Source organism: Saccostrea cucullata, unplaced genomic scaffold (genome assembly GCF_032062105.1).
Source record: "Saccostrea cucullata isolate Sc308-1 unplaced genomic scaffold, CSIRO_AGI_Scuc_v1 ctg503, whole genome shotgun sequence".
NCBI classification, from domain to species: Eukaryota; Metazoa; Mollusca; class Bivalvia; order Ostreida; family Ostreidae; genus Saccostrea; species Saccostrea cuccullata.
The window spans coordinates 93,202-115,947 of NW_026935642.1; the positions used below are offsets into that span (position 1 = coordinate 93,202).

Consider the following 22,746-nt stretch of genomic DNA (forward strand, 5'->3'; position numbering starts at 1 on the left):
TTATATATGTACATGAGGATGATGGCAAATTACATGTAATTTAAGAACACTGTGGTCATTGTTTTCAAAAAGACTTGCAATGAAATCATTTTCCCCATGTATCCGTACCAGACAAAAATAATTCTAGAGCGTTAAAAAAGGGCTACTGATGTGAGTAGTATTTATTGATGAAGTCTCAATTTGGAACTTTTGTTCCAGCTAAAAACTCCAATAGTCGCACTTTGGAAGTTCACAAACTGACAAAAGTAATGCTCAACCTTTGTAATGCTTAGTCTGTCCAAAAACGGAGCCGATAATTGAATCGTGTTTGAGATGAAATGATGCCCTCCGCCATAATGGATCAGCGAGTGTTCGCGGGGATTCTCTCGGAGCCTTTAATGTAAGGGTAAGATTATATTATGAGATGTCATCTTCAATGAGAGATCTTGTAAGTGTTTCGATGACAAATTGTGTTTGCCAAATGAGGGAATTAGGGAAGAATTACCCGTCAAAGGCGCCATTTATCGGACATCCGAGCGGTGTAGCGTGAGAATGCTTAGAAACAAACATAAATGGAGATCAAGACACCGCAGTCATACTGCTCACATTTCAAACATTCCATGCAAACCAAGACTTACTGGAAAATATTAAACAATAGACATTTATACATTCACATCAACTGATAAGCAGCATTAATTCCAGGGCTTCTTGTTTGATTTGCTTCAGATGCTGCATAAAGAAATTAAAATATGTTTAATTAACAGATAGTTTTCTTCAAAGACATAAAGAAAATATTGATATAAATGAATAAGAACAACAAATAAACCGAATAAAAATAAGGAATTCCTTTTTATGGGAAATTCAATAAAGGCAATAAACGTTATTATTAAGTTCCGTCAGTACAAGGGTACAGGGGTTTGGTATCCCTCCAGACACTTTAAAGTGGTGTATTCTAAACGGATTATTTCTTTATTGCCGTGTAATTACAGCGGATTCATATCCGCTGGTTGCCGTAGCTTTGATGTGTTCTCATCACGCTTCTGTGATATTGGTTTGTACTCCACCGGAAGTGCGGATGAAACCATCAATAATTTGATTGAGATTGTGGTCAAGATAGATTCCCCCAAGATAAAGGTTTTTCAGTTTCTGTGTGTAGTTTTTTTTCATTCACAAAAATATTCAGTCCAAAGTACATCTCTTTATTTCTAAAAAAAATTGTGTCAGTAAAATTTCAGTAATTATCTACTCTAGTACATGATTTTTTTTTTTAAGTTGCAACACTCCTGGAAAAAATACAAAGGGGAATGGCTGGACTCTTCCAACAAAAGGAGAGGAATGCATGAACTTATTTTCGGTTGAAAAAAATTCAGTTATGTAATATGCTTTCTCCAAGTCACAAGAAGAGCACTAGCATACTACCTTATATAGACACGCATATTTAGCTCCGATACTGTAAGTCAGAGAGGTTGTTTACCTATTGCACAGTATATGAATTTTAAATGTAATGCAAGGAATATATTTTTTTAGTATATTCGTATTGTCCAGATGTTTTTATTAAAATCCTTCGTGAAGAAAATTCATAAGAGGTACCCTCCCTTACCGAAAATATTCCCTTCCTGCAAATATTTGCTGCAAATCTGCAGCAAACATTGCTGCAAGCTTGTGGCAATGTAGCCAAAGAAAGCATGACAGTATATAGAAAGCTTTGGTGTTTGCAGCAAGTTAACAGCAAGCTTAATTGCTGCAAACATTTTACCATGCAAATAAGGTTTGTTGCAAGTCTGCAGCAAACACTGGATTTTCCAAATATGGAAATCTTGCTGCAAGCTTGCTGCAAACATTGCTGCTAACTCTCAGCAAACAATTTCCTTATGGTTTTGGCACATTCCTGTGTACAAGCAGCAAGTTCGCAGAAAGCTTTTGTCCTGACCTAAATCTGTTAATTTTAGAGAAAATCCACCACATGTTTCTGAAATGATGCAATTTTATGAAGTTTTGATAGGCTCTCTGTATGTTCTTTTACAAAGTTTTCATACTTTTTTAAAATTAAAGTGCATTATAGCTTTTATATGATTAGAACATTAAGAACTTTACATATAATTTTTTATTGAATATTACCGTGATTACACAGCTACTAATTCATTTCAAACCATTTAACAGATTTAGGTCCATTAATATCAGTTTTGTAAGGGCTTGCTCATCATATTTATGTAGATGGTTCATCTGCTCAATATATCAGGAGCAGAGATTTTCAAAGAAATAACGCACTTTCACTTTATAATAAATAGCCCCTGGATCCATCGTGCCATCAGAACCCCTGACTGGGGTTGAGAAATTCATAATTTTGGTGAGGCAACCTAGTTCATCCTTACCATACATATACAATGGTAGTTTTTCCCTTTATACCCATGTACAAGGATGATGATTTCACAGATAGTATTAGATACAATGCATTTTCACTATATAATAAAGAATCCCTCTAAATGCCTTGAAATTTTTAATTTCGAAAAAAAGACTTTCTTGCTCATCATACCCATTCACTTAGTTTGTCTGATTAATACAAAAGAGCAGGAAGAAGAATTTCAGATATTGTGCATTTTTCACTATATATTTTTTACTTCAATAGAGCCCTTCTTCATATGTAAGTGCCACTGACTTCGAGGCCAGAGAGATAAGATTTTCTAAGAATTAATGTATTAGACTTGTAATCAACATAATTACCATTGTAAATCTAGAAACCTTGACCTTGGAGCAATGAAATTCTTAGTTTTAGAAGAGGCACCCTTACTCAATATAACCATGTCCTTAGAAAAAGATGGCCCAACAGGAAAAGAATGGCAACTCAGGTAAGCATTATAGCCGAAGGACCTCTTGTTTACTAATTTTAGCTACTTTTCACAATGAAAAAAATAGTTTATATAGTCAATCCAATGCAAGAATACAAGACAAACATAACAAAGGTTTCCTCACTTGTTTTAATATGAGTATAAAGCAATTCTAAAACAATTCAATTAAAGGTTAAAAGAATCTTCTGGATATTGCATTTTTTTTTGTTAAAAAATGTCATTAAAGTGCATTTTCTCTATAGTACATGAAAACAATGGAATTTTATTCCCATTTATACAGTGTAGTTTATATATACGATTAATATACATAAAGCTAAGCACTCTCATCAACAATACAACATAAAGTTAGGCTTATATCTTTAATAATATTTTTTCTCTCCATCTTTCACATTCAAACTAGTGGGTTTATTAAATATACATTCTCTATAAACCTTTCACAATAAAGGTTTTAAATCGATTGAGGAAATATTATATCTTAAACATAAAAATTTATATGCAAATCCCATACATGTAGAAGTTTTTTTTCACATGTACATTAATTTGAAGTTCAAAAGAAATTTTAACAAATTCTATACTGTAAATCACTATATTTCCACAGCACCTTATTTTCAGATAGATATTCAGTATTTAAAAGCAAGACTATATTTTCATGTGCTGTGGTTTCCTTCCATATAATCCTTAACAATATGCTAGCATAAAATAATTTCTTAAAATCACATTTTTCTATCATATCTGATATCCATAACAATTTAATCAATTGATACAATAACTGACTAGAAGAATATTGCACCTAGTATTAATGTAGTACTAGTACTAATTAGTATTAGTACACATATACCTCAACAACTCAGTAAACACTTCATGCACATTTGTGCATCTCAACCAACAATATAAACCCTACGCACATTAGTGTCATCAATCAATGTGATAGTAACATACACGTAACACCACAACTTAGTGTGTGATTGGTTTAGTGAACACAAAATTATGTATAATATAAAATATTGGGAAATGTTAAGTACATGGTGACTATATTTGGATTTGACAAAATATGTATATACATGTATATAAGACTAGACAGGTTAAATATGAATAGGCATATACAAATATACATCAGGACTGAAAAGGGCATCGAATATAAAAGAGTTAGATTGCACTATATTAGCAATGGTGGTCAGGAATTATTTTTAGAATGAACATGCATGTAAAGCAAACTGATGGATCTTCTCAAGTATGAAATTCTAAATTTCACAGCCCTGCACATTTAATTTGGCATAATTAAAATGATGTACACAGTCATATACAAAAATTACATTTGTTTCAAGGAATGTATGAAACAAAAATTTTATTGACTTAGTTTTTAACAAAACTGGTTGTGATAAACGGTGATATTATTCAGGTAACTTAGAGTAATTTATAGCTTATATCATAATCAAATTACACTGACATGATTATATATCTGAAACCGAGATCTCTAGCTTGATGAACAACTAACAGATCGAGAATGGAATGTACAATTTAATATTACACAAATCTAAACATCACAGTAAAACATCACCATATCAGCTAATACATGTACAAGTTTTGACTTTTTGAAAATTTACTGATATACAGATAACCATGAAATAATATTTCTCACAGAAGGTATCTTACATTAGGATTGTGCCCATTCTGATGTTATATAGCATCAGCGATGAAACATGGTCCTTTTTTTTTCTTATAACGCAGCAGTTAATATAAACTTGTGGGATCAAATCCTATTTTAATATCCTTTTCTTTTTTGGCATGAAGAAATTAAGTACATTTGGAACATTTGGAAAAAAGGTCATGACCAAAGTTTACCTGAGAAAAAAGGAATAAACTGTTGAAATATAATGATAATAAAAATTATTACCCTACGTCATTTTACTGTTACAAGTATGCATACAAGTACTTAAGATTTACTTCAGAAAATTAAATACAGTACTGATCGAGTTAATACAAAACTGCCCAAGCTATGCATGTATTCCTGTACTAATCGCAGATTTCAGCAGCTTTTCAGTTTAATACTGAAAATGTATGACTTTATATATCATTTACCATTTCCCCATATGAATATACCATAATTTTTAAAGTCATTTTTAAATATTTAAGTACTTTAACTAAGTGATATTTTATATTGAGCACTGTTGCATTCATAGAAATGTCTATCTTTTGGCTTGGAGATCAATATGCAAAAAAAAAAAAAAAAAAAAAAAAAAACAGTTATTTCCCTACCATAACACAAAATTTTTTTTCAAGCAGAAAGCATTAGATATTACCCTTACATAAAAACAAACCTGAATTTATCAACTGACATTTTTTTATTTCAGTTAATGGACTGAATCTTTTTTTTTCTTAACACTGTGGAATACGTTCAGCTGAATGAAATCTTTTTTGATGGAAGAGCACTAAGAAGAACATACAAGTACTAGCATTATAGAAACGACACTTAACCAGTTAACAGTTACCATACTTTTGAAGTTTGAAAAATAAATATGTGTTAATCATGTACATTCATTTTTTACTGACTTGAACCTTCAGAAAATTGTGGCGATATTATGTACAGCTTGCAGAATCACCAAATGATGACTGTGTATATATACACGTATACAATCCTCATTCTTATTTCTTTCGTGGTTGGATTTAATACAGGTTTGAATGTATTATAGGAATCATTCACTATTAAACATAACATAGTACTGGAATTCAAAGCACTAGGGGGATAAGCAGATTAAAAAATATAGCACCTAAAAACATGTATACAAAATAAAATGGCGAAAAATATCTGTATCGGAGAGATGGTTTTGAGCTGTGAAAAAATAATGTCAACATATATATCACACAATAGGACCAAATAGTGGGGGGAAACAAAAGGGTCTTGTGCAATTGCACTAATACTATTTCACATTTTGAATGTCACTTGAAAAAATATGATTGTCTACAAAACAAAACAAAACAGTTCTATAAGTAAACTCTCTAATGCACTGATATGCAAATAACAGCTAGAACTATAGAACATGTCCAACATTATTTTTAAAACACATCTTTGTAAACTGGTCCTTTACTGGTCCTCCCCTTCCCAGGGTGCTATGCTGTTGTTCTTGGCTGGGACATTCAGACTTAGCAGTGTAGCAGCATCAGACTTTCGTTTATCTGTAGAGATCGGAAATGAACGTGGAACTTCCAAGTTGCTCTTTCGTCGCGGGTCGCCGATATTCATTGACCTTGTGCGGCTGGGTTCGTCAGACCGCCTTCTGGTTTGCCCGGGGGAGAGTCCACTGAAGAAAAATATTTCAACATGATACAATGACAAAGAGGCTCTAAATGGCAATATAATTATAAAAAAAAATCTGTATATACTCATCCACGTTATAATTATTTAGGAAAAAAATCTTTAAGATATTAAAATAACATCTTGAAAAAAAAACAAAAACATTCAAAAAAATTTTACCAGTAATCCTGAATCTTTAAAAAAAGCATACAAACAAACAATAGCATCTTGCTATACAAAATTATTCATTTCTGAAAACACATGCAAAATAAGATTCATTATTATGCTTCCTGTACTATATAAAAATTATTTCGCATAGTTCTGAAAACACAGTGCACGGCTTTATTTACAAATTCTTCCATGCACAGATTGACGACCATGAGATATATGCCTTATCGATTACGCCATAGAGACGATCACTGGTTGATATAATTTTATGAAATATATAAACTTAATTTATACAATTGACACAAGAAGGAGAAAATAGACAAATATTATTTGAAAACAGTTATATTATTCTAAGGAACTTTAGATTAATGTGTACAACAAACTTTCAAACTAATTACATACAGATCGTTAGATGAACTGATTTTATAGGGTCATTAAAACGCTTTTTTAGGCCTATATGACGCTTGATTGAAGGATGTAAAAGAAAATTATCAATGAGAATCGACGTCTGCAAACAAATAAGGCTTACGAACAAAACAGAAAATAAAGATGTGTTGCTTTGGGACAGTAAATGACTTATTTAGAGAAAATACTAGTAACCAAAATAACTAAGCATGCAAACAATTTTAGCATGAATATTTTGAATTAGTTCTTGCAGGTGCGCTGTTTAAGCACCGATATTTTGCAAATAGATTGCCGCATAAATAATTAACAGTCAGTTGTTCTATGGCACCAAATGCACCATACCCTGCCTACTATTTAGGCATAGTACATGCATAATGCAACACTATTATATAAATATAAATGTATACATCTTTACTGGTATTTTAACGTACAAATGTGTATAGATGATAACTATGTAGGAAAAATTATGAAAATGGAGATGAATTTTGAATGAATTCTGATTCATGAACATGCTTTACAAGATATGCAAACTTTGTAGTTGTTCATGGCACCAAATATACCTTAAAGAGAAAATCACATATGATATGATAATGCAATATATTGTATGAAGATAAATGCTTCATATGCTTATATGATTCAGCTCCTTCGAAAAAAGATTAATTCCTTCAATTTCCACTGCAGTATATACATTCATTAAGCAGAGTTTATAGATATAAAGAGCAATAAGCCATTTGATTATTAATACAAGCAAATTCCAGCACATTTGTAGATTTGTAAAGAAATGCTCCATTTGTCTGCACAAAGGAAATTCCCCACATATGCAACCATATACTGAGGTTTTAGTATTATTATTAAAGGAGCATTGCCATCCCATATACATAGTAGTCTAGAATTATAGTTGTGACATTATTAGGGCTTCATTGAGGAAATACTGTGTTATACTGTATGCTGCATAGTTATGCTTTATTGAGAATGCAGTGTTATGCTGTATTAGCCAGAGATGAATGAAGCATGGCCAATTAAGCAGTTGATTCTACCCTAGTTCTTACCCTGCTTCTTAGTTATTCCTGGGAATTTACTCTGTGATAACCTGTGAGTATAATATTAGGAGAAATAGTAACCTTTAGGGGTAGAATTTAAACAAAACGTGCAGAAAATACAAGTAATAATTAATACTGTGAGAGACACATTCATAGTCAATCTAAATTGGTGACATTATCTTAAGCTCTAGTGTTATGTTGGTTAAACTGCCAGTAAATATTAATTAAAGCCATGTGATGGAGTATGTTTCATCATTTGTTTGAAATCAAGTTTAAGAACTTCAAATATATTAACATAACATTAGTCTTTGCAAGTAGAGGAATTAACTATAGTAATTTGGAAAATTTGGGTAGAATCAACAAAGAACATGGAATTTGCTCTGTACAAACAACTGGAATTAAATTTTGACTTTCAGAATTCAAGTATTAAAGATTGCGAGATACAGTATGAAGAGTAAATGATAGGGGGGCATATGTAATCTTATACCTACCGGACAGCAGGAGGGGTTGTCTGAACATATGTCGGTTTAATTCTTAGGCTTAAAATAAAATCATATAGGAAATGTTACCATCCTTGCTGAATAATTGAATGTTATAATCTACCTTACAATCAAAGATATCATCCTCCATGCAATATTAAAAAAATGTTTTTTTTTTGTTTTTTTTAATTATTTTTTGCTTTTTATTAAAAAAAAACACACTCCAACAACATGTCTATATAAAAATGTTAAGTCTTACTTAAAATATAAGATAAAATTTCATGTCTTAACAGATTAATAATTTTAAAATTAATGTTACAAATAATCAATGGGAAACAACTCTATCTGACAAATCAAGAAATCTTAGGTTTCCTCCACCAAATTATTAAGGGGTGCTACAGTACCTTACTCTGATTATATATACATTGTACCGTAATTCAATGTAAAGTAAGTTTGAGGCATATACCGGTAAATACTTTTCACATCTTAAATCAATTATGGTGTTGAGGATAAATCAGACTTTTTAAAAAAAATCAAAACCTCGGCTCGATCTCCAAGAAAAAAATTAGATTAATTAAGTTATGAATTAAGACCGTGACAACTATATTGTTTTCATGTTAAGTCCATAAATTCTTATAATTACTGACAATATCACTTGAATTTTTGAAATAGAAAGCTTGCTGAGCTGTTGCATTAGAGAATATTTACTTCTTAAAACAAACAGAATGATAGTTTTTCTTAGCAATTCCAATATTTCAAACATGACATGTTTTTTTTCATTTTCTAGATGTCTCTTATACATCTTTATTGTAAATCCTGGTATATTATTTTACTTTATCTTTGTTTACATACAGAAAAGGTCCTAGACATCATTAATTGAATTATAATTGAATATAAAATGTATAGCTATAATAAATACAATATAAGTCTACAGCATTATCATTTCTATCCAGCCACTACCAAACACCATTCCCTGTTGTGGTTTGACTACAAGCCCTTCATCCAAGGCACCAATTACCCCTTCATAGCAACTAACTATCCTTACATTCTTAAATAACTGAACCTTTGTTAACTACCTTTTTCAGGACACCTTAGGTTGTACAGTAAAACATGCTTATACTGAACATGCTTATAATGAACTCATGTTTACAGGACATTTATTTTATTTCCAGTGGTTGTAAATTAAATTTTGAGCTTAATGGATATAACTTAAATGTAAGGCAAATTGTTTCCTTGACACTTTGATATAAGCATATTTTACTGTACTAATTAAGCCCACCAATATGTTAACTACCATGGTAATAGAATATTCCATTACTAACAAACATATTCCAAAACCTAACATCTACTTGAAAGGGTTAGAGGTCAACATTTCACACCAAGTTTCATTTATATCTGGCTAATATGTTCAATCAGCAGCCCAATAACCGAAAGTCAAATCTCTCTTTCATTATTTTATATAAAATGATGTGGATTAATACTTTTCTCTTAAACTTAATTAAAGTTAAAATTTATTCATTAACATTTTGAATTGAATACAAGTTTTAATGTCATGTTATGAAAATTCATTACATGTAGGTCTTTAAATAAAAAAAATTCAAATATCTATAGAAGCTACTTGGCTGTGATTGGTCAATGATAGATGTTACTGGGCTGTGATTGGTCAATAATGGAGGATATATGGGAAAAAAAGCATTCCTCAGCACAGGTATAAGTTCTTCCCTACTTCCACTGCTCTGTTTACAATTGAAATCTCCTGGTTAAATAATTCTATATTACTCCTTCTCTATAAGATTAAAGCCCCACAGCTGCATTAGGAATTGTACGAATGAAGCATATATTTTTGTATGTGAATTCTCCCACACCAGACTTATATATAGTAAAAGGATTCAAGAATCCAGATCAAACCTTCAAAAGGTTAAATTTCTTCCTGAAAGCATATAACGTATAAATCTCTAACATAACGCTAGTAGAGAAAATATTATGGATACTGTGCTGAAAAGCAGACAAAATACATCAGTTGTGTGATAAGTCACTTACGCGTGATTACTCCAACGCTACATAGAACCTTATTAAAGGTAGAAATTCATATATTAATGCGTGAAAATATGAATGAGTTTTCAATAACTTAATTTAGATGCAAACTACAATGTGGTAGATTATATTAATATGTATTTTGAAGTACATATTTTAAATGTGTTTTGTTTACCTTGTGTTGCTCAGATCTGAGGGCACAACACAAATATCACAATATCAAGTGAACACCATTAACATGCATGTGACATGTGTTGAGAACACCCAAAAGTGAGGACATCTTTAGTACAAACTTTTCAGACAAATCTAATTGTTAACTAGAGAACTTTCTCTTATTTTTCTTTGTTAATCATCACAATATTATCTAGTACGTGTTAGCTACTTTTGGGTGTTCTCAAAAAGTAACGGTAATGCATACAACATTAAATTTATATTTTACTTGGTGAGGAGACATTAATGACATATGTAAATATTCTGTCCTTGTGTGAATAAATCTTTATAAAGCCATACCACAAGACCTGACAAACAAGGAATTTGAACAAAACAGGAGCCACATAGCCTTACCTCTTTAGCAGGCTGCTATCTGAGCCCTTTAGAAATCTGAGTAAAAGCACATGCTCTTTGAGAGAATTAGACAAAAAGAATGGGCACTTTGGAATATTAGTGTGCAATTCTATAGCTATACAGCTAAATTATGACACTTCAGAAAAGTACATGTATACCCATTCATAAATCAAATAACATGAAAATATGATATTGTTCTAAAAAAAAAAAATATATGATTATAAGTATGTGTTTTAACTGCACCATTTTCTACAAGTAGACCTGAATGGGTATGCATTTCAAAGATCAGGATAAACAGAGGTGAAAAAAAAACCATTTAGAGTTTGGCAAATTATCAATACCATTCAATAAAACACATAATTATAAAGGTATTCAGTTTTATGACTTGAGATATAAAGTTTGAATTATTAATAAACACACGTTTTTTTTAGCCACACTCTACCATTCTCTACCACTGATTATATCCAAACTTCTCTACAACTGAATGTTGCCCATGCATTAAGTTTATCCAGTCACCTACCTGGAGGAGGTGGGGGTTTGCTTTATATCCATGTCCTTTAGATTCCCCGTGCTGTAGGAATGCATTGGTGTAATGGAATGGATGGGGGAATCCCCGCTGATGTCAGAGTTAGCCTCTCTTTCACTGGACGTGCTGCGGCGAGGTAACTTGGGGCTTGGCGTCTGTCGCTTGATCTGGGTTTTTCCACTCCCAAACCCAAAGAACCTACAAACCAGTACTTCATCAAAAATCTCAGTTACTTTATTCAGTTACATTTAAATGAAATATGAAATACAAAAAAATTCAACCATCAACAAAGTTCCCTTTAAATGAAAGCACTCAGAATTATTACCGGTACATATGAACCAATAATGCAAACACAAGGTGTGGATGTGAAACCTAAACCAGCTAATGAAAATGTTTTACCAAGTAGTAAACCCTCACATACCAAAGGACACTGACTAAAATTAAAACTTACATATATTGATAATCAATATGATCATACTATGAATGATCTTTTTATAGGAGTTAATACAAATGACATTGATAATTAATATGATCATATCATGAATTATCTTTTCATAGGAGTTAATATGAATGAAAAATAAGCTGTTTAACAGCAATACTATCAGTAATCTATCATTGAAATAACAGACATACACATGTAAATGTACACTAAATAATAAAATTTACTCTAAAAATAAAGTGCCCCGCCACAGCATGATACACCCGTCAAATATTGTTCAATAATGATCATAAATTGGTATTAGAGTGCAAGAAAATCAGGTAACTTTGATTACCAAGTTCAAGATTACAAGATTGACACTGATTTCAATGATCTAATTTCCATTAATTCCTTATCATATTTATTGTACATACATCTCTAAGAGTGTAGGCAATAATTATAAGAAATAATACATCACATAATTCTAAACTGGCTAAGTTCGAGCTTAACAAATATCCATCTGCTGCTTTTTTTATTGTATATTTTATGATTGATTAAAAATGCTACAGTCTAAAAACATCAAACAGAAATTATTCTTTAGACTATAAAATTTTATAAGACATGGCACTCTGCAATTTGTTGCAAATATATAAAAATTGAAATGTATTTTTTTTTCAATGTAAATATGTATAATTAGTTTTTATTATATCATACAATATTAATTTAGTTTTAATCATATACTGTATTTTAAAACATCAATTTGTTTTAATTACATTACACCAAATATCTAATTGAAAGATCTTTATCTGAACTAGCCATCAAGAACTCTTAATTAACACAAGCAACTATGAGGCCATTTCTTTTTGCCCAACTCCCAAGAGACAACAGCTGCATGGTCAGAGATGGTCTTCCAGTTAACTCTTGACAAAACTCATTAATTTTTCTCTAATTTGACATGCACATTTCTGCTATCAAAATTCTTCTTGACCAGTGCTTGTTAATTATGCCCATGGGACAAACTGCATTCCTCTTACAACATTAACATTTCCCACAGATTACTGTAAAGTATATGATGAAAAAATAAGTTTTTTACTTGATTTAACATTTTTTAACAAGGATACAACTATAATTTTACATTTTTTAGGATTATAAAATTGAAAATTTAAAAGAATTAATTTTTTAAAAAATTTCACTTAAATTAAAGTCAAAGTGACCTTGAAATAGGCCGCGACACACCTTCTACCTAAGATGTATATATTTGCCAAGTTTGATAGCTCTAGGTCTAATAGTTTTCTAGTTATGAGCCGGACAGGATTTTTCCTTATTTGGCCATAGCATCTTTATTAAAGGTCAGAGTGACCTACTTTTTGTGCGGGACACACCGTCTACCCAAAAAGTACCACTTGACAAAGTTTGATAGTCCTAGGCCTAATAGTATTGAAGTTATGAGCCGGACACGAGTGGACAGACGGACGGACGGACGGACATGAAGCCTATAACATAATACGTCCCGTCTTAAGACGGGCGTATAATAAATCTTGCAAGAAAAATTAAGGTAAAAAAAATTCTACTGTTTAAAACTATTTTTAACTATGTGAGGCTGTTGAAAATAATGTATACTTTACCTTTTCTTTATTGGCTGATTATGGGCAGTCTCTTTCAGGGTCAGATACTGGTCAGATCTTAGGAATCGAGGATAACTATCTTTCTTCATCAGTAAATATATATGTTCCTGGGCAGGGTCAAATATATACCTGTAAGGTTTTCAAATATGTCAAAAATACATTTAACATATACTGTAGACGTACTTTTTTCCGCGAGGTCATAATTCCACGGAATCTCAATTTCTGTTCAATCTGCTGGTAGAAAATTACTCCAATTTCCGAGACTGTCACTATATGCCTTACATTTATTTTAAGTACACTTGGCAAATTTCTGCGGAAAATTTGAGACCACGTACATAGCGTATTTTAATACCATGCGGACAAAAGTACTTCTACAGTAGTCTAAAGAATCTTTTCTCGGATTCTACATTCTTTTTTTATTAGGGATGTCAACGAGTACCCGGTTAACTATTTTTTTTAAAACATGCACAAAAAACATAATAAAAACAACATTGGGGTATAACATAGCTTAACTGAGTTTAAATTAACAGACTTGTACATGTATTTACAATTTTAGTTTTACTGAGTACCTGGGTACTCGATCGGAAAAACGTCCAAGTAACCGATTATCAAATATTGACCGATTTGATATCCCTATAAAAAATACATAACAGATGCAATTTCTCAGTATATTTATGCATGAAGATCGCAAAATGGAAGTAGAGAAACAAAATCTAAGTATATATATTTTAATTTTTAATAAACTATTTCCATCAGAATGAAATGCATCAAAACAATAGGAAATATACAAGTACCTTAAAGCATCTGGTTTACCATGCAACTTCTCTCTGTTTTTATTGACTGTTTCTAATGTTTTGCTGTCTATATTTATTTCTTTTGGTGCTCCTTTAGCTAAATATTCTCTGTTGAAAAAAAAAAGTCACCAAAAATATTAATAAGGTTTGAACTAGATGTGCCAGTTATCACAGTCAGTGTCTAGTATTATGTTTTTTATTATCACAAAGGTATTATAATGACCTAATTATTTTTACCTTTATGCCTACCTAAATATTCTCTTCACATATACTATACTTGTACCTGTCAGTGCCTTGAATATATGTAAATATCTTTTGTATTTAGACATTGTCTATTCAAAAACTATTCATGCCTGAAGTTTCTGTCTTCAACTATTATTACAAGTGTTCTTTTGACAAAGAACTATATGCGGTATTAACCAACATTTGCCCCCCAAAATCAAACTTTGATGGAGTAATATTTAATTAAGTCCTTAAACAGGGGAGTATATGCTGACTTCAAAGCACTGAATAATTTCATAAGTAATGACGTCATATGTACGTAATGTTGTCACAAATATGACGTAAATTTCAGTTTTTTATGAATTTTGCAGAAAAATGTACATATTTCGTCGATATTTTAAATAAAAGACCAAATGTGTGTTCAGGATAAATATTTTGATATAATGTGTAGAATGATAATATCAATGAAATATGTCAATATTGTTCCTGAACACACATGCGCTCTATAAATTTTAAAGCTTAAATTGTTGAAATTTTGTCCATTTTGTCCTCTTTCTGAAAAAGGATATAAAATCGGACTAGTTTGTGACGTCATAAAAACAGAAATTGTGAATACACTGCTCTGGAACTATAATATTTTCTGTTAACTTATATTTCTCGTACAATTTATTGAATTCAGCACATTTCAGGAAGTTTTCAAAATTTGACTTTTGTGGGGGCAAACATATGCAATATACCGCATATAGTTCTTTTCACTTAAAGTTATTTCCTTTGGTCATGCATTCTTTATAGTCACTATGGCCATGACTACTTGGCATTTGAAAATTGAGAAATTTAAGCATGTTGACCTCCAATATAGTGACCAACAGGAAATAACTTTTGTTAAATTCATATCCAATATGTCAGACAAAACTGTTTGGGCAAACGAAGCTCTGTACAACTCTTGAATGTCCCATAGCATTCTGCTGTAAGCATGATATGATAATACAATTTTAAGTAAACTCCCTTGGTCAGTTAAACTTCACCTGAACTTCAATATGTACATGTAGTAAAGGTAGACTTTTAAAAGAAGTTTACTGAATATTGTAACATAATTTCATCTTTACTTTTTCAACTGTTTTAAAATCATATTCATGAAATATTACAAATTATAGGGTCTCTGATGTTATAGACTCCCCTGCATTGGGATCATGATTTGAACTTCAAGTTTATTCCCAATTGGGTTGGAAATACCTGAGCCATTAAGTGATGAAAATTTGATGTCATATACATTTTAATAACATTTATAGAAGATGCAAATAATTGTTATGTGACAATCCTTCTTTGTATTTTTTTCAAGTAATTTGTTGCTATGCCTAAGCTACATTGTTGCTGAGTACCACAATGGGTTATCGGGAGTTTAAAATTTTTTCACATGGGCTGATAAAAATTAAGTTTACTATGCGAGTAGCCAAGTTATGTTATATATACCTGTAGATTTTGTCCACAGAGGCCACAACCAGTGACCGAGGTCCGTACTTCATATCCTCCACTTCCTTCCAGAACCTGATGTTTTCCTGACTGTACTCCGTATGTAGAAAGCTCTCAAACTCCGTCAGCCCCTGCTCATCCTTAATCAGGTTGTAAAAGCTAATCCCCCATTTCTTGACTCTTAATTCTGTGGGAATCTTTACCCTACAAAAGCAAAGGGTGTATCAGAGCAGAAATATAGGGGGAAAAATGAATTCTTTCTTTAACACTTTACAAAAAACATCTTCAGTAAGAAGAGTTTCCAGAGTCAAATTTAGAACCAGTTTATATAACTGAAGTCATTCAACTGCTGTATAAGAAGCCTATCTTCTTAACATAGTACATTCTTTACACATTAATAGTATTCTTACAAGTTGTCATTGGCTTCCCAGAACAACGTGTCATCAGAGATCCAGGGATTGGATGGAAGCGCTGCACTCTGATCCAGAAACGGATCGTATTCCTGGTACTGCTCATTCCAGGTCAGGTAACTGAGGGAAAAGAACAATGACTCATATATAAAGAGGGTATTTCATGTTTTGAAGTTGGATAGAAACTTTTAATAGGTAAAAATATTTTTATTATGTATATACAGTTTACCTTTCAAGGACCTTAGAGAGTTTTGGCTTGGGTTTCTCTAGGGCTCTCTGGAGAAACTTAATCTGGAACAACAAGCAGAACTTGAATATGCATACATTTATACAACATTAAAAATCTTATGAACTCATCCTCAATGGGACAAAAAAAAAGACATCAGAATACTCAAAATATCAAGGGTAAAATACTTCAAAAATAACTAATTAGGAATTTGAAAGAAAATGTTTTGACATATCCATGGTATTTGAGTTATTGGTGTTTAAGATACTGAAGGTCAACTGAATATAACTTTCTTTACATAAATTAAAGTCTTTGTGTGAATGAGTTTGTAAGGTCGAGGGGGGGGGGGGGTAGGGGAGTGGGGTTCTCTCTCCAGTCCCTACCTCAGCTTTATATGATTCCTTGTTCTTTCTTCGCCTCGCTGCCATCTGACTTGGCTGGAAATACCTCTTTGGTCCCTCTTCCATTGTCTTTATACAACCAGGCTTAAATTACAATATTACCATTATACAATATTACCATTATAAAATATTACCATTTAGTTCAATACATATACAGCAAGGTAGATTATTATCCTTCAAATTAACCTGGGGAAATTCTTAATGATTAAAGTATTCTTGAATATGGTAGGGTAATAAATTCATTAAAATTCATCCCAAAAGTCAAGTTTTCGTGGTTTGAGAAAAAAGAATTGGTTGGTGGGGATTCGATTTCCTTAATGAAAAACTGTTCATAGTTTAGAATGTTATGCCTTGTTCACACGGAGAGTTTAATTCGCAGCGACAGCTAATGCGAAGTAAACTAATGCGAATTAAAATTCTCCTTCTACGGCCAGGCGTCAGTAATGCTATTATGACGTCATTTGCAAATCACGTCACCTTATGCAGGAGCAGATGCATTTGACATAATGTTACAGTGTCTGTACACACATTTTAGTGATTAACACAATTTTTCTTAGTTTTTCACTAAAAAATAGCACAAATACTTCAAGCTGACCACGGACATGTGGCATTTGACCTAATTTTGCCATTACGCATGCCTCAAAATTTAATTCGAATTAGCTTCACTTAGCGTTCACACGGAGCTAATGCGAAGTAATTTAATGCGCAGTAAACTAATTCGAATTAAAATAATTCGCATTAAATTCTCCGTGTGAACGCTAAGCGAAGCTAATTCGCAGTAACTTTACGTTTAATTCGAATTAAGCTCTCCGTGTGAATAGGGCATTAAATGTTAAATTTTCATGGTGTTCATGAATTTGTGGGTCTCTTAATACCTCAAAAACAACAAGAGGCCCATGAACCTTATAGGTCACCTGAGCATCACGCAACAACTTTCAAATGATTGAATTTGGCTCATGTTTTAAGCTAGATACTATGGCATTCACAATTTTGCAAGAGGCACCATTGCTTATCATAACTATACAATTAGCAATTGCTTAATTTGGTTACTAAATACACACAGGCAGGGTAGGGGAACAAAAAATGCATTTCAACTAATCAGCAATATTCAGAAATAATCAGTAGTGCCCCTACCACATATGAACCCCTGACCCTAGGTCCACACATTGCACAATTTTTTAAAAGGCACCATAGTTTATCAAAAAGGTTTGATTAATACTAAGGAGCAGATTTCAAACAATTACTTCATTTCCAGTATATAAGTAGAGTCCCCCCTCTATGGTACCTCTGACCCAGGGCCTTAAAATTCACAATTCTGGAAGATGGGCCCATGCTCATCATAACCATATTGGTAGTTCATCTGCTTATTACCCAGAAGCAGAGAAGAAGATATTAAAAGATTTAATGCATTTTCACTATATAATCAATAGAGTCCCACCCTAACACCAGAACTCCTCACCCAGGGGCCATAAAATTCAAAATTTTGGTAGAGGCACTCTTGCTCATCATAACTATGTACTTAGTTGTTTTATTCAATACCCAGAAGCAGAGAAGAAGGTATTCAAAGATTTAATACATTTTCACTATATAATCAATAGAACCCTGCCCTAACACCAAAACCCCTGACCCTGGGGCCATAAAATTCACAAATTTGGTAGAGGCACTCTTGCTCATCATAACTATTTACTTAGTTGGTTTATTTAATACCCAGGAAAAGAGAAGAAGATTTTCAAAGAAATAATGCATTTTCACTATATAGTCTATATAGCCCTGCCCTAGCACTGGAATCCCTGATGCTGGGGCCATGAATTTCACAATTTTAGTAGAGGACTCAATGCTCATTACATTCATGCCAACAGTTTGACTGCTTGATGTCCAGGAGTAAAGAAGAAGATTTGTAAAGATTTCATTAATTTCAGTGGTTATTGCCCCACCCCTCAGGCCTCAGGGGGGCAGCCTGGGGCAGGGACCAAAAAATTCATATTTTTTGTTCCCCTTCACCCATAGATGCTGTATACCAAATTTGGTTAAAATTGGTGCAGTGGTTTCAGAGAAGAAGCTGAAAATGTTCAAATGTTAACACACGACACACAACGCACGACGACGGACGAAAACGGATAGCAATAGGTCACCTGAGTGACTCAGGTGACCTAAAAATGAGCCCCCCACGAATTATAGTGATTTCACAGTAAATAATTACCGGAGGTCGATGAACTCTCCAGAATGCCTTCTCCTGCAGATCTAACAACACCTTCTCTGTTCTTCGCTGCCTCTTTGCTTCACTAGAAAAAAAATATATCTTTGAATGAATTTTTTTCAAAACAGCATTTTTTGTTTAAACAACAAAACCTTCAATAGAATTAAAGTAAAATTGAAAGCAAGAATCAGACACTTTTGAATATCATAGAATAATCTTCAAAATAAACAAAAATACAGAAACTGAAAAATGTGCTTTTTTAAAAAATAAAATTCATACAAAAGTTTTTTTTTACATACACAAACATTAGTTTTAAAAGTATTGGTATTGCATTGGCTATTAAATGCAACAATTAATGTTCAATTAGTGTTATGATGATTTTTTTAAAAACATTTGGTTATAGAATTTTTTTCTGAAAATAAAGAGAAATTTTTGTATTCAATTAAGTATGGCATCTTAAGATTAATTGTGCAGTGAATTTGATTACATGGTGTGACATTTTAATGTGATATAAATTATGTGGGAATATTTATGTAAACAATGGTAAATAAATGATTTAGATTACAATCATCAGAAAATTACTGAAAAAGGTTAGCCAATATCACCTCTCATTCAAGCAGTATTTATGTATATACCTGCAATATACTGCCAAGGGTCAAGATCTCAAGAAACAAGTACATGATCTATAATGGTGCAAATGTCATGAATCCCTATACCTGAGTTCACGACCATTTTTAAACCTTTAATACATTCAGGATTATTAACCAATTAGACCAAGTTTATCAATTCTCATATATTTTCAAAATTTGCTTTTTGAGTTTTTAAAAAAAATCACTGATTATATATAATTTCAAGTTTTGATGATGCCAAATAAAAAAAACTCTATAACAGTTAAACCAATGCTAGCTATATGAACAATGAACATGTACTATGCATATATTCTACTAAAAGCTGAAAAAAATAACAAGATCCAAAAATTGTATGGTTTCCTATGCCTGTATGTTTTGATATGAAAAAAAAGAAAGTGGAGATTGAGAATTGAGAGCACATGGTGTGGCCTGCAGGCCTGCATTGCTCACCTAACAGAAGCTGCTTGATGGCCATGAAAATATAACCCTGCTTTGGTCATTCTGGAAAACATCCACAGCCATTTGTAGCAGCATGCATACATATACTGCCAATTCCATGATTTTATTTCTATAAATATTTGTGTGTGATTTTCTTTGACTGCAATGTCTTTTATTTACTACTGTAGATTCCTTATTTTTCGCGAGTACTTATTATCGTGAATGGACCCTTCAATGTCAAATCACGAGAATAATAATTCACGAATGGACAGTTGGTCAAGAGATTTTACGTAGATTTAAGCACCATAAAAATAAAGGCGAGTAATTTTATTTCCCGTGAAGTGCTTCTCGCGAAATTATGCAATAATTAATTCCATGCATATACTTAGGAATCTACAGTACTGCTTGTGTTTGAATTACTTTTTATGTATTGTAAATTGCCTGTGGACCTTTGATTTTTATGTTCTTTTATCAAATGATGCAAAAGAATTTTTCGCAAAGTTTTTTTCAATGAAGAACTTTAATTTTTCTAAATAATGTTTAATCAATCATGTCCTTTTAAGAAACCTGGATTTGATATATTTTATTTAAAACTAAGCAATTATTATTAAACTGGAATATTTTTGTCAATAATCAGTATTTTTTCCCCTCTGAGAGTTTATTAATAATACATTACACAAAGTGTTTTTTTTCAATTCTGGGGTAAATTCGGAAATACATACTAGTAACATTTTAGCTCCATATATAGCCCTTGGGATTGACCTGTGAGTTAGGTTGACAAAACAAAATACAATGTATCAGATTTACCTGACTTGTTCTTTTGCTTGCTTCTCTATAAATTCTTTCTTATCGGCAAACACCTTCAGTAGTTTGTCAAATGCCTCCTAAAATACAATGTACAAAAGCTTATTTAAAGGGTGACATAAATTTACAGTACCGGGTATTCACTACTTTATGCAAGTAATAAATTTCTGAAAAACACTAACTGCAGGAACAACAATTTGCAATATACAATACATATATATTTGATAAAATGTATTCATCTTTTAAAGATAGCCAGTAATTTTAATTTGTGAATGTTGCATTTTGCAAACTTCTGCAATATATGAAATAAATTTGTTAATGATAATATCAGAATCAACCATTTAATTGAAATCTTATCCGTCATCCAATAAAAATTTAGTCTTTCTTTGCTGTTTTTCAATTTAATCATGAACTATTAGTCCTACTACATGAACATGTATTAAGCCCAGAAAACAGTAGACTTCACAATTTTTCCTATGGTTCTTTGTTATTGCATGCCCATGCTGACAAGGTTTCTTACGAACAGAATGTCTTATTTTACACAGCCTAAACTTTTAGAAATGCATAAGTGTATTCACTTATTATATATTTACAGTATTTCTATCAAATAAATTGTTCAGCAGTATCAACACCCAGCTTGTATATCTTTACAAATACAAATATTTTCTGTCTTGGGAATCATAACATGTATTCACAAGAAAGGAAAAAAATTCAGATTTCTAAAATAAGTGATTCATAATCTCTGTACACACAAGTACTACAGTGTACTGGGCTCAGATCATTATAAAAGTACAGACAAAGTCTGGGTTCTTAGAACTGTTTAATTGCCCATCTCATCTACTTTCATTTTTGGACAAAGTGGTACTATCACGCCTACATAAGTACTGTATGTACATGTATTCATTCATGTAATGGTAAACTTCCTATTGATCAAGCACCCACAGGAACCTGACAAATATCGTGTCACAGTATCTCAACTTCCTTGATCCACACATACATTTTAAAAGTATTTAATTATAAGTAAATAAATTATGCGAAAAACATTTATCTGAAATGTTTACCTATTGACTGCAACTTTTTTATCTAATATACCTTATAATTAACGTATCAAAATACTATGAATTTAATTAATATGGCCTAGTTGGTTTTATCAATGATAGAACAGCATGAAGTGTTAGGTACCAGGTGACTATTTATACATCTAGGATCCAGGAAATTTAGCTCAAATCCAAGATACAACTAATTAATTATAACTGCATGTACTCTTCAATCAAGAACAATCACAATTAACTACTTGAAATCATTTAGAACAGATTAAAAATACTTCAATCAGTTTTACAGAGATAAAATGAAATGTCATCTTTAATATGGTGTTTTTACTTCTATATTTAAAAAAAAGGCAATTGAAAAAAGCTGTTTGTTCACTTTGACAGAAACATGTTGCTACTAATCTTCTTGAAGTCTTCCGCTGTTTTTTTTTTTTGAGGGGTTGGGGTGTTTCCATTTTACAGACCTGTTCATAAGGTTCTAATCCATGTTTCTGTTTATTTCTTAAACTTCTTTTCTGTAGATAGATTGCTGTAAAGAAAACAAGTATATTAGTTTGAAAAAGCATAATATTTATTTGAAACATTTCCCCTAGACAACACTATTTGAACAAAGCATCTAGTACTGTATCAAGACAGGTTAATCATACGTCTACAAATTTTTTGTTTGTCATAAATTTAAGGGCTTGATGTGTGCAAAGCATTTCATTTATTCCATCGAGGTTTGAAAAAA

General features: G+C 31.8%; 1 protein-coding gene across 7 annotated transcripts in view; it reads right to left on the minus strand.

Moving 5' to 3' along the window:
- Positions 1-2,936: 2,936 nt before the first annotated feature.
- The window catches only part of LOC134243468 (regulator of G-protein signaling 6-like), a 32,380-nt gene continuing 12,570 nt past the window's right edge, over positions 2,937-22,746 (minus strand). The window contains exons 5-18 of one of the 7 annotated variants that reach the window (XM_062725732.1): positions 22,481-22,545; positions 20,971-21,047; positions 20,176-20,226; positions 19,100-19,181; positions 16,882-16,983; positions 16,502-16,563; positions 16,273-16,392; positions 15,863-16,066; positions 14,171-14,278; positions 13,377-13,505; positions 11,328-11,531; positions 8,222-8,269; positions 7,740-7,780; positions 5,926-6,124 (exon numbers count right to left, since the gene is read on the minus strand). In XM_062725732.1, coding sequence (XP_062581716.1) covers positions 6,063-6,124; positions 7,740-7,780; positions 8,222-8,269; positions 11,328-11,531; positions 13,377-13,505; positions 14,171-14,278; positions 15,863-16,066; positions 16,273-16,392; positions 16,502-16,563; positions 16,882-16,983; positions 19,100-19,181; positions 20,176-20,226; positions 20,971-21,047; positions 22,481-22,545 — 1,355 coding nt within the window. In that variant the 3' untranslated portion in view covers positions 5,926-6,062. Of the gene's footprint in view, positions 6,125-7,739; positions 7,781-8,221; positions 8,270-10,249; positions 10,278-11,327; positions 11,532-13,376; positions 13,506-14,170; positions 14,279-15,862; positions 16,067-16,272; positions 16,393-16,501; positions 16,564-16,881; positions 16,984-19,099; positions 19,182-20,175; positions 20,227-20,970; positions 21,048-22,480; positions 22,546-22,746 lie in introns of all 7 variants that reach the window. The other 6 variants (XM_062725728.1, XM_062725733.1, XM_062725734.1 and 3 more) reach the window with 6 other exon arrangements.